At 43.2% G+C, this 13,300-nt stretch overlaps 1 protein-coding gene across 1 annotated transcript in view; it reads left to right on the forward strand.

The window, feature by feature from the left end:
* The window catches only part of ryr2a (ryanodine receptor 2a (cardiac)), a 368,722-nt gene that overhangs the window by 286,526 nt on the left and 68,896 nt on the right, over positions 1–13,300 (forward strand). The window contains exons 71-72 of the mRNA XM_090217873.1: positions 11,734–11,840; positions 13,066–13,117. Of these exons, the coding sequence (XP_090073999.1) occupies positions 11,734–11,840; positions 13,066–13,117 (159 nt within the window). The remainder of the gene's footprint in view (positions 1–11,733; positions 11,841–13,065; positions 13,118–13,300) is intronic.

The following is a 13,300-nucleotide window of genomic DNA, read 5'->3' on the forward strand; positions in this document are numbered from 1 at the left end:
TATGGTCTCTAGGGAGTAGTGTTCATATGGTCTCTAGGGAGTAGTGTTCATATGTTCTCTAGGGAGTAGTATTCATATGGTCTCTAGGGAGTAGTGTTCATATGGTCTCTAGGGAGTAGTGTTCATATGGTCTCTAGGGAGTAGTGTTCATATGGTCTCTAAGGAGTAGTGTTCATATATTCATCACTGGTCTCTAGGGAGTAGTGTTCATATGGTCTCCAGGGAGTAGTGTTCATATGGTCTCTAGGGAGTAGTGTTCATATGGTCTCTAGGGAGTAGTGTTCATATGGTCTCTAGGGAGTAGTGTTCATATGGTCTCCAGGGAGTAGTGTTCATATGGTCTCTAGGGAGTAGTATTCATATGGTCTCTAGGGAGTAGTGTTCATATGGTCTCTAGGGAGTAGTGTTCATATGGTCTCCAGGGAGTAGTGTTCATATGGTCTCTAAGGAGTAGTGTTCATATGGTCTCTAGGGAGTAGTGTTCATATGGTCTCCAGGGAGTAGTATTCATATGGTCTCTAGGGAGTAGTGTTCATATGGTCTCTAGGGAGTAGTGTTCATATGGTCTCCAGGGAGTAGTGTACATATGGTCTCTAGGGAGTAGTGTTCATATGGTCTCTAGGGAGTAGTATTCATATGGTCTCTAGGGAGTAGTGTTCATATGGTCTCTAGGGAGTAGTGTTCATATGGTCTCCAGGGAGTAGTGTTCATATGGTCTCTAGGGAGTAGTGTTCATATGGTCTCTAGGGAGTAGTATTCATATGGTCTCCAGGGAGTAGTGTTCATATGGTCTCTAGGGAGTAGTGTTCATATGGTCTCTAGGGAGTAGTATTCATATGGTCTCTAGGGAGTAGTGTTCATATGGTCTCTAGGGAGTAGTGTTCATATGGTCTCTAGGGAGTAGTGTTCATATGGTCTCTAGGGAGTAGTGTTCATATGGTCTCTAGGGAGTAGTGTTCATATGGTCTCTAGGGAGTAGTGTTCATATGGTCTCTAGGGAGTAGTGTTCATATGGTCTCTAGGGAGTAGTGTTCATATGGCCTCTAGGGAGTAGTGTTCATATAGTCTCCAGGGAGTAGTGTTCATATGGTCTCTAAGGAGTAGTGTACATATGGTCTCTAGGGAGTAGTGTTCATATGGTCTCTAGGGAGTAGTGTTCATATGGTCTCCAGGGAGTAGTGTACATATGGTCTCTAGGGAGTAGTGTTCATATGGTCTCTAGGGAGTAGTGTTCATATGGTCTCCAGGGAGTAGTGTTCATATGGTCTCCAGGGAGTAGTGTTCATATGGTCTCTAGGGAGTAGTGTTCATATGGTCTCTAGGGAGTAGTGTTCATATGGTCTCTAGGGAGTAGTGTTCATATGGTCTCCAGGGAGTAGTGTTCATATGGTCTCTAGGGAGTAGTGTTCATATGGTCTCTAGGGAGTAGTGTTCATATGGTCTCCAGGGAGTAGTGTTCATATATTCATCACTGGTCTCTAGGGAGTAGTGTTCATATGGTCTCTAGGGAGTAGTGTACATATGGTCTCTAAGGAGTAGTGTTCATATATTCATCACTGGTCTCTAGGGAGTAGTGTTCATATGGTCTCTAGGGAGTAGTGTTCATATATTCATCACTGGTCTCTAGGGAGTAGTGTTCATATATTCATCACTGGTCTCTAGGGAGTAGTGTTCATATGGTCTCTAGGGAGTAGTGTTCATATATTCATCACTGGTCTCTAGGGAGTAGTGTTCATATGGTCTCTAGGGAGTAGTGTACATATGGTCTCTAAGGAGTAGTGTTCATATATTCATCACTGGTCTCTAGGGAGTAGTGTTCATATGGTCTCTAGGGAGTAGTGTTCATATATTCATCACTGGTCTCTAGGGAGTAGTGTTCATATATTCATCACTGGTCTCTAGGGAGTAGTATTCATATGGTCTCCAGGGAGTAGTGTTCATATATTCATCACTGGTCTCTAGGGAGTAGTGTTCATATGGTCTCTAGGGAGTAGAGTTCATATATTCATCACTGGTCTCTAGGGAGTAGTGTTCATATATTCATCACTGGTCTCTAGGGAGTAGTGTTCATATGGTCTCTAGGGAGTAGTGTTCATATATTCATCACTGGTCTCTAGGGAGTAGTGTTCATATGGTCTCTAGGGAGTAGTGTACATATGGTCTCTAAGGAGTAGTGTTCATATATTCATCACTGGTCTCTAGGGAGTAGTGTTCATATGGTCTCTAGGGAGTAGTGTTCATATGGTCTCTAGGGAGTAGTGTTCATATATTCATCACTGGTCTCTAGGGAGTAGTGTTCATATATTCATCACTGGTCTCTAGGGAGTAGTGTTCATATGGTCTCTAGGGAGTAGTGTTCATATATTCATCACTGGTCTCTAGGGAGTAGTGTTCATATGGTCTCTAGGGAGTAGTGTACATATGGTCTCTAAGGAGTAGTGTTCATATATTCATCACTGGTCTCTAGGGAGTAGTGTTCATATGGTCTCTAGGGAGTAGTGTTCATATGGTCTCTAGGGAGTAGTGTTCATATGGCCTCTAGGGAGTAGTGTTCATATGGTCTCTAGGGAGTAGTGTTCATATATTCATCACTGGTCTCTAGGGAGTAGTGTTCATATGGTCTCTAGGGAGTAGTGTTCATATGGTCTCTAGGGAGTAGTGTTCATATGGTCTCCAGGGAGTAGTGTACATATGGTCTCTAGGGAGTAGTGTTCATATGGTCTCTAGGGAGTAGTGTTCATATGGTCTCTAGGGAGTAGTGTTCATATGGTCTCTAGGGAGTAGTGTTCATATGGTCTCTAGGGAGTAGTGTTCATATGGTCTCTAGGGAGTAGTGTTCATATGGTCTCTAAGGAGTAGTGTTCATATGGTCTCTAGGGAGTAGTGTTCATATGGTCTCCAGGGAGTAGTGTTCATATGGTCTCTAGGGAGTAGTGTTCATATGGTCTCTAGGGAGTAGTGTTCATATGGTCTCTAGGGAGTAGTGTTCATATGGTCTCTAGGGAGTAGTGTTCATATGGTCTCTAGGGAGTAGTGTTCATATGGTCTCTAGGGAGTAGTGTTCATATGGTCTCTAGGGAGTAGTGTTCATATGGTCTCTAGGGAGTAGTGTTCATATGGTCTCTAGGGAGTAGTGTTCATATGGTCTCTAGGGAGTAGTGTTCATATGGTCTCTAGGGAGTAGTGTTCATATGGTCTCTAAGGAGTAGTGTTCATATATTCATCACTGGTCTCTAGGGAGTAGTGTTCTTATGGTCTCTAGGGAGTAGTGTTCATATGGTCTCTAGGGAGTAGTGTTCATATGGTCTCTAGGGAGTAGTGTTCATATGGTCTCTAGGGAGTAGTGTTCATATGGTCTCTAGGGAGTAGTATTCATATGGTCTCTAGGGAGTATTGTTCATATGGTCTCCAGGGAGTAGTGTTCATATGGTCTCTAGGGAGTAGTGTTCATATGGTCTCTAGGGAGTAGTGTTCATATGGTCTCTAGGGAGTAGTGTTCATATGGTCTCTAGGGAGTAGTATTCATATGGTCTCCAGGGAGTATTGTTCATATGGTCTCTAGGGAGTAGTGTTCATATGGTCTCCAGGGAGTAGTGTTCATATGGTCTCTAGGGAGTAGTGTTCATATGGTCTCTAGGGAGTAGTGTTCATATGGTCTCTAGGGGAGTAGTGTTCATATGGTCTCTAGGGAGTAGTGTTCATATGGTCTCTAGGGAGTAGTGTTCATATGGTCTCCAGGGAGTATTGTTCATATGGTCTCTAGGGAGTAGTGTTCATATGGTCTCCAGGGAGTAGTATTCATATGGTCTCCAGGGAGTAGTATTCATATGGTCTCCAGGGAGTATTGTTCATATGGTCTCTAGGGAGTAGTGTTCATATGGTCTCCAGGGAGTAGTATTCATATGGTCTCCAGGGAGTAGTATTCATATGGTCTCCAGGGAGTATTGTTCATATGGTCTCTAGGGAGTAGTGTTCATATGGTCTCTAGGGAGTAGTGTTCATATGGTCTCTAGGGAGTAGTGTTCATATGGTCTCCAGGGAGTAGTATTCATATGGTCTCCAGGGAGTAGTGTTCATATGGTCTCTAGGGAGTAGTGTTCATATGGTCTCTAGGGAGTAGTGTTCATATGGTCTCTAGGGAGTAGTGTTCATATGGTCTCCAGGGAGTAGTGTTCATATGGTCTCTAAGGAGTAGTGTTCATATGGTCTCTAGGGAGTAGTGTTCATATGGTCTCTAGGGAGTAGTGTTCATATGGTCTCTAGGGAGTAGTGTTCATATGGTCTCTAGGGAGTAGTGTTCATATGGTCTCCAGGGAGTAGTGTTCATATGGTCTCTATGGAGTAGTGTTCATATGGTCTCTAGGGAGTAGTGTTCATATGGTCTCTAGGGAGTAGTGTTCATATGGTCTCTAGGGAGTAGTGTTCATATATTCATCACTGGTCTCTAGGGAGTAGTGTTCATATATTCATCACTGGTCTCTAGGGAGTAGTGTTCATATGGTCTCTAGGGAGTAGTGTTCATATGGCCTCTAGGGAGTAGTGTTCATATGGTCTCCAGGGAGTAGTGTTCATATGCTCTCTAGGGAGTAGTGTTCATATGGTCTCCAGGGAGTAGTGTTCATATGGTCTCTAGGGAGTAGTGTTCATATGGTCTCTAGGGAGTAGTGTTCATATGGTCTCTAGGGAGTAGTGTTCATATGGTCTCTAGGGAGTAGTGTTCATATGGTCTCTAGGGAGTAGTGTTCATATGGTCTCTAGGGAGTAGTGTTCATATGGTCTCTAGGGAGTAGTGTTCATATGGTCTCTAGGGAGTAGTGTTCATATATTCATCACTGGTCTCTAGGGAGTAGTGTACATATGGTCTCTAGGGAGTAGTGTTCATATGGTCTCTAGGGAGTAGTATTCATATGGTCTCTAGGGAGTAGTGTTCATATGGTCTCTAGGGAGTAGTGTTCATATATTCATCACTGGTCTCTAGGGAGTAGTGTTCATATGGTCTCTAGGGAGTAGTGTTCATATGGTCTCTAGGGAGTAGTATTCATATGGTCTCTAGGGAGTAGTGTTCATATGGTCTCTAGGGAGTAGTGTTCATATGGTCTCTAGGGAGTAGTGTTCATATGGTCTCTAGGGAGTAGTGTTCATATGGTCTCTAGGGAGTAGTGTTCATATGGTCTCTAGGGAGTAGTATTCATATGGTCTCTAGGGAGTAGTGTTCATATGGTCTCTAGGGAGTAGTGTTCATATGGTCTCTAGGGAGTAGTGTTCATATGGTCTCTAGGGAGTAGTGTTCATATGGTCTCTAGGGAGTAGTGTTCATATGGTCTCTAGGGAGTAGTGTTCATATGGTCTCTAGGGAGTAGTGTACATATGGTCTCTAGGGAGTAGTGTTCATATGGTCTCTAGGGAGTAGTGTTCATATGGTCTCTAGGGAGTAGTATTCATATGGTCTCTAGGGAGTAGTGTTCATATGGTCTCTAGGGAGTAGTGTTCATCACTGGTCTCTAGGGAGTAGTGTTCATATGGTCTCTAGGGAGTAGTGTTCATATGGTCTCTAGGGAGTAGTGTTCATATGGTCTCTAGGGAGTAGTGTTCATATGGTCTCTAGGGAGTAGTGTTCATATGGTCTCTAGGGAGTAGTGTTCATATGGTCTCTAGGGAGTAGTGTTCATATGGCCTCTAGGGAGTAGTGTTCATATGGTCTCTAGGGAGTAGTGTTCATATGGTCTCTAGGGAGTAGTGTTCATATGGTCTCCAGGGAGTAGTGTTCATCACTGGTCTCTAGGGAGTAGTGTTCATATGGTCTCTAGGGAGTAGTGTTCATATGGTCTCCAGGGAGTAGTGTTCATATGGTCTCTAGGGAGTAGTGTTCATATGGTCTCTAGGGAGTAGTGTTCATATGGTCTCTAGGGAGTAGTGTTCATATAGTCTCTAGGGAGTAGTGTTCATATGGTCTCTAGGGAGTAGTGTTCATATGGTCTCTAGGGAGTAGTGTTCATATGGTCTCCAGGGAGTAGTGTTCATCACTGGTCTCTAGGGAGTAGTGTTCATATGGTCTCTAGGGAGTAGTGTTCATATGGTCTCCAGGGAGTAGTGTTCATATGGTCTCTAGGGAGTAGTGTTCATATGGTCTCTAGGGAGTAGTGTTCATATGGTCTCTAGGGAGTAGTGTTCATATGGTCTCTAGGGAGTAGTGTTCATATGGTCTCTAGGGAGTAGTGTTCATATGGCCTCTAGGGAGTAGTGTTCATATGGTCTCTAGGGAGTAGTATTCATATGGTCTCTAGGGAGTAGTGTTCATATGGTCTCTAGGGAGTAGTGTTCATATGGTCTCTAGGGAGTAGTGTTCATATGGTCTCTAGGGAGTAGTGTTCATATGGTCTCTAGGGAGTAGTGTTCATATGGTCTCTAGGGAGTAGTGTTCATATGGTCTCTAGGGAGTAGTGTTCATATGGTCTCTAGGGAGTAGTGTTCATATGGTCTCTAGGGAGTAGTGTTCATATGGTCTCTAGGGAGTAGTGTTCATATGGTCTCTAGGGAGTAGTGTTCATATGGTCTCTAGGGAGTAGTGTTCATATGGTCTCTAGGGAGTAGTGTTCATATGGTCTCCAGGGAGTAGTGTTCATATGGTCTCTAGGGAGTAGTGTTCATATGGTCTCTAGGGAGTAGTGTTCATATATTCATCACTGGTCTCTAGGGAGTAGTGTTCATATGGTCTCTAGGGAGTAGTGTTCATATGGTCTCTAGGGAGTAGTGTTCATATGGTCTCTAGGGAGTAGTGTTCATATATTCATCACTGGTCTCTAGGGAGTAGTGTTCATATGGTCTCTAGGGAGTAGTATTCATATGGTCTCTAGGGAGTAGTATTCATATGGTCTCTAGGGAGTAGTGTTCATATGGTCTCTAGGGAGTAGTGTTCATATGGTCTCTAGGGAGTAGTGTTCATATGGTCTCTAGGGAGTAGTGTTCATATGGTCTCTAGGGAGTAGTGTTCATATGGTCTCTAGGGAGTAGTGTTCATATGGTCTCTAGGGAGTAGTGTTCATATGGTCTCTAGGGAGTAGTGTTCATATGGTCTCTAGGGAGTAGTGTTCATATGGTCTCTAGGGAGTAGTGTTCATATGGTCTCTAGGGAGTAGTGTTCATATGGTCTCTAGGGAGTAGTGTTCATATGGTCTCCAGGGAGTAGTGTTCATATGGTCTCTAGGGAGTAGTGTTCATATGGTCTCTAGGGAGTAGTGTTCATATGGTCTCCAGGGAGTAGTGTTCATATAGTCTCCAGGGAGTAGTGTTCATATGGTCTCTAGGGAGTAGTATTCATATGGTCTCTAGGGAGTAGTGTTCATATGGTCTCTAGGGAGTAGTGTTCATATGGTCTCTAGGGAGTAGTGTTCATATGGTCTCTAGGGAGTAGTGTTCATATGGTCTCCAGGGAGTAGTGTTCATATGGTCTCTAGGGAGTAGTGTTCATATGGTCTCCAGGGAGTAGTGTTCATATGGTCTCTAGGGAGTAGTGTTCATATGGTCTCTAGGGAGTAGTGTTCATATGGTCTCTAGGGAGTAGTGTTCATATGGTCTCTAGGGAGTAGTGTTCATATGGTCTCTAGGGAGTAGTGTTCATATGGTCTCTAGGGAGTAGTGTTCATATGGTCTCTAGGGAGTAGTGTTCATATGGTCTCTAGGGAGTAGTGTTCATATGGTCTCCAGGGAGTAGTGTTCATATGGTCTCCAGGGAGTAGTGTTCATATGGTCTCTAGGGAGTAGTGTTCATATGGTCTCTAGGGAGTAGTGTTCATATGGCCTCTAGGGAGTAGTGTTCATATGGTCTCTAGGGAGTAGTGTTCATATGGTCTCTAGGGAGTAGTGTTCATATGGTCTCTAGGGAGTAGTGTTCATATGGTCTCCAGGGAGTAGTGTTCATATGGTCTCTAGGGAGTAGTGTTCATATGGTCTCTAGGGAGTAGTGTTCATATGGTCTCTAGGGAGTAGTGTTCATATGGTCTCCAGGGAGTAGTGTTCATATGGTCTCTAGGGAGTAGTGTTCATATGGTCTCTAGGGAGTAGTGTTCATATGGTCTCTAGGGAGTAGTGTTCATATGGTCTCCAGGGAGTAGTGTTCATATGGTCTCTAGGGAGTAGTGTTCATATGGTCTCTAGGGAGTAGTGTTCATATGGTCTCCAGGGAGTAGTGTTCATATGGTCTCTAGGGAGTAGTGTTCATATGGTCTCTAGGGAGTAGTGTTCATATGGTCTCCAGGGAGTAGTGTTCATATGGTCTCTAGGGAGTAGTGTTCATATGGCCTCTAGGGAGTAGTGTTCATATGGTCTCTAGGGAGTAGTGTTCATATGGTCTCTAGGGAGTAGTGTTCATATATTCATCACTGGTCTCTAGGGAGTAGTGTTCATATGGTCTCTAGGGAGTAGTGTTCATATGGTCTCCAGGGAGTAGTATTCATATGGTCTCTAGGGAGTAGTGTTCATATGGTCTCTAGGGAGTAGTGTTCATATGGTCTCTAGGGAGTAGTGTTCATATGGTCTCTAGGGAGTAGTGTTCATATGGTCTCTAGGGAGTAGTGTTCATATGGTCTCTAGGGAGTAGTGTTCATATGGTCTCTAGGGAGTAGTGTTCATATGGTCTCTAGGGAGTAGTGTTCATATATTCATCACTGGTCTCTAGGGAGTAGTGTTCATATGGTCTCCAGGGAGTAGTGTTCATATGGTCTCTAGGGAGTAGTGTTCATATGGTCTCTAGGGAGTAGTGTTCATATGGTCTCTAGGGAGTAGTATTCATATGGTCTCTAGGGAGTAGTGTTCATATGGTCTCTAGGGAGTAGTGTTCATATGGTCTCTAGGGAGTAGTGTTCATATGGTCTCTAGGGAGTAGTGTTCATATGGTCTCTAGGGAGTAGTATTCATATGGTCTCTAGGGAGTAGTGTTCATATGGTCTCTAGGGAGTAGTGTTCATATGGTCTCCAGGGAGTAGTGTTCATATGGTCTCTAGGGAGTAGTGTTCATATGGTCTCTAGGGAGTAGTGTTCATATGGTCTCTAGGGAGTAGTGTTCATATGGTCTCCAGGGAGTAGTGTTCATATATTCATCACTGGTCTCTAGGGAGTAGTGTTCATATGGTCTCTAGGGAGTAGTGTTCATATGGTCTCCAGGGAGTAGTGTTCATATATTCATCACTGGTCTCTAGGGAGTAGTGTTCATATGGTCTCTAGGGAGTAGTGTTCATATGGTCTCTAGGGAGTAGTGTTCATATGGTCTCTAGGGAGTAGTGTTCATATGGTCTCTAGGGAGTAGTGTTCATATGGTCTCCAGGGAGTAGTGTTCATATGGTCTCCAGGGAGTAGTGTTCATATGGTCTCTAGGGAGTAGTGTTCATATGGTCTCTAGGGAGTAGTGTTCATATGGTCTCTAGGGAGTAGTGTTCATATGGTCTCTAGGGAGTAGTGTTCATATGGTCTCTAGGGAGTAGTGTTCATATGGTCTCTAGGGAGTAGTGTTCATATATTCATCACTGGTCTCTAGGGAGTAGTGTTCATATGGTCTCTAGGGAGTAGTGTTCATATGGTCTCTAGGGAGTAGTGTTCATATGGTCTCTAGGGAGTAGTGTTCATATGGTCTCTAGGGAGTAGTGTTCATATGGTCTCCAGGGAGTAGTGTTCATATGGTCTCCAGGGAGTAGTGTTCATATGGTCTCTAGGGAGTAGTGTTCATATGGTCTCTAGGGAGTAGTGTTCATATGGTCTCTAGGGAGTAGTGTTCATATGGTCTCTAGGGAGTAGTGTTCATATGGTCTCTAGGGAGTAGTGTTCATATGGTCTCTAGGGAGTAGTGTTCATATGGTCTCTAGGGAGTAGTGTTCATATGGTCTCTAGGGAGTAGTGTTCATATGGTCTCTAGGGAGTAGTGTTCATATATTCATCACTGGTCTCTAGGGAGTAGTGTTCATATGGTCTCCAGGGAGTAGTGTTCATATGGTCTCTAGGGAGTAGTGTTCATATGGTCTCTAGGGAGTAGTGTTCATATGGTCTCTAGGGAGTAGTATTCATATGGTCTCTAGGGAGTAGTGTTCATATGGTCTCTAGGGAGTAGTGTTCATATGGTCTCTAGGGAGTAGTGTTCATATGGTCTCTAGGGAGTAGTGTTCATATGGTCTCTAGGGAGTAGTATTCATATGGTCTCTAGGGAGTAGTGTTCATATGGTCTCTAGGGAGTAGTGTTCATATGGTCTCCAGGGAGTAGTGTTCATATGGTCTCTAGGGAGTAGTGTTCATATGGTCTCTAGGGAGTAGTGTTCATATGGTCTCTAGGGAGTAGTGTTCATATGGTCTCCAGGGAGTAGTGTTCATATATTCATCACTGGTCTCTAGGGAGTAGTGTTCATATGGTCTCTAGGGAGTAGTGTTCATATGGTCTCCAGGGAGTAGTGTTCATATATTCATCACTGGTCTCTAGGGAGTAGTGTTCATATGTTCTCTAGGGAGTAGTGTTCATATGGTCTCTAGGGAGTAGTGTTCATATGGTCTCCAGGGAGTAGTGTTCATATGGCCTCTAGGGAGTAGTGTTCATATGGTCTCTATGGAGTAGTGTTCATATGGTCTCTAGGGAGTAGTGTTCATATGGTCTCTAGGGAGTAGTGTTCATATGGTCTCTAGGGAGTAGTGTTCATATGGTCTCTAGGGAGTAGTGTTCATATGGTCTCTAGGGAGTAGTGTTCATATGGTCTCTAGGGAGTAGTGTTCATATGGTCTCTAGGGAGTAGTGTTCATATGGTCTCTAGGGAGTAGTGTTCATATGGTCTCTAGGGAGTAGTGTTCATATGGTCTCTAGGGAGTAGTGTTCATATGGTCTCTAGGGAGTAGTGTTCATATGGTCTCTAGGGAGTAGTGTTCATATGGTCTCCAGGGAGTAGTGTACATATGGTCTCTAGGGAGTAGTGTTCATATGGTCTCCAGGGAGTAGTGTTCATATGGTCTCCAGGGAGTAGTGTTCATATGGTCTCTAGGGAGTAGTGTTCATATGGTCTCTAGGGAGTAGTGTTCATATGGTCTCTAGGGAGTAGTGTTCATATGGTCTCTAGGGAGTAGTGTTCATATGGTCTCTAGGGAGTAGTGTTCATATGGTCTCTAGGGAGTAGTGTTCATATGGTCTCTAGGGAGTAGTGTTCATATGGTCTCTAGGGAGTAGTGTTCATATGGTCTCCAGGGAGTAGTGTTCATATGGTCTCTAGGGAGTAGTGTTCATATGGTCTCTAGGGAGTAGTGTTCATATGGTCTCTAGGGAGTAGTGTTCATATGGTCTCCAGGGAGTAGTGTTCATATGGTCTCTAGGGAGTAGTGTTCATATGGTCTCTAGGGAGTAGTGTTCATATGGTCTCTAGGGAGTAGTGTTCATATGGTCTCTAGGGAGTAGTGTTCATATGGTCTCTAGGGAGTAGTGTTCATATGGTCTCTAGGGAGTAGTGTTCATATGGTCTCTAGGGAGTAGTGTTCATATATTCATCACTGGTCTCCAGGGAGTAGTGTTCATATGGTCTCTAGGGAGTAGTGTTCATAACATGTTTTTGTTCCCAGAAAGAAGATGTGATCCTTATCAGAGTTTATTTTGTGGTTGAGACTTGAGAGTGTTACCTGTGTAGATGTGGTGTAGACTAGAAGGCCCCGTAGAAAGAGATTTGACGTTTGTGGATTGTGAAGAATCATTTTTTATTTTTTATTCTGTCTTCACAGAGACCTGGAGGAGAGGAGCCTCCTGAAGAAGATGAGGGAGCCAAGAGGATCGACCCTCTTCATCAGCTCATACAGTTATTCAGTAGGACGGCCCTGACTGAGAAGTGGTGGGTAACTCTGCTCTCTAGCTGGTTAGTAAACTGTAGTAATACCAGGACTGTAACACTCTCTATATGATACATCATCCTCTCTACCCGGTGGTATAAAACTATAGTAATACCAGGACTGTAACACTCTCTATATGATACATCATCCTCTCTACCCAGTGGTATAAAACCATAGTAATACCAGGACTGTAACACTCTCTATATGATACATCATCCTCTCTACCCGGTGGTATAAAACCATAGTAATACCAGGACTGTAACACTCTCTATATGATACATCATCCTCTCTACCCGGTGGTATAAAACCATAGTAATACCAGGACTGTAACTAGTAATGTTACATCATCCTCTCTACCCAGTGGTATAAAACCATAGTAATACCAGGACTGTAACACTCTCTATATGATACATCATCCTCTCTACCTGGTGGTATAAAACTATAGTAATACCAGGACTGTAACACTCTCTATATGATACATCATCCTCTTTACCTGGTGGTATAAAACTATAGTAATACCAGGACTGTAACACTCTCTATATGATACATCATCCTCTCTACCTGGTGGTATAAAACCATAGTAATACCAGGACTGTAACACTCTCTATATGATACATCATCCTCTCTACCCGGTGGTATAAAACCATAGTAATAACAGGACTGTAACTAGTAATGTTACATCATCCTCTCTACCTGGTGGTATAAAACCATAGTAATACCAGGACTGTAACACTCTCTATATGATACATCATCGTCTCTACCCGGTGGTATAAAACCATAGTAATACCAGGACTGTAACACTCTCTATATGATACATCATCCTCTCTACCTGGTGGTATAAAACCATAGTAATACCAGGACTGTAACACTCTCTATATGATACATCATCCTCTCTACCCGGTGGTATAAAACCATAGTAATACCAGGACTGTAACTAGTAATGTTACATCATCCTCTCTACCTGGTGGTATAAAACCATAGTAATACCAGGACTGTAACACTCTCTATATGATACATCATCCTCTCTACCTGGTGGTATAAAACCAGGACTGTAACACTCTATAGGATACATCATCCTCTCTACCCGGTGGTATAAAACCATGATAATGCCACGGCTGTAACTGATCCATTACAGTGGATCTGATGTCTACCTGATGTTCTAGAACCTTCCTGATTCTACTACTACTATGACACAATAATAATGACCTTATCTACTGTGTGTTGCAGTAAGCTGGAAGAGGACATTCTCTACATGGCCTATGCTGACATTATGGCTAAGGTACCTCTTGCATTCAGAGTGGTCTTATGTCACAATCCATTATGTTTTTCTACTGATTCATCAATTATTTGATTGGTCCTATCACTTCATTGGTTGATTGATTTATTACTTGATTGGTCCTATCACTTCATTGGTTGATTGATTTATTACTTGATTGGTCCTATCACTTCATTGGTTGATTGA

The sequence above is a fragment of the Oncorhynchus mykiss genome, chromosome 23 (assembly GCF_057628025.1).
Source record: "Oncorhynchus mykiss isolate SJ-2025 chromosome 23, ASM5762802v1, whole genome shotgun sequence".
NCBI lineage: Eukaryota > Metazoa > Chordata > Actinopteri > Salmoniformes > Salmonidae > Oncorhynchus > Oncorhynchus mykiss.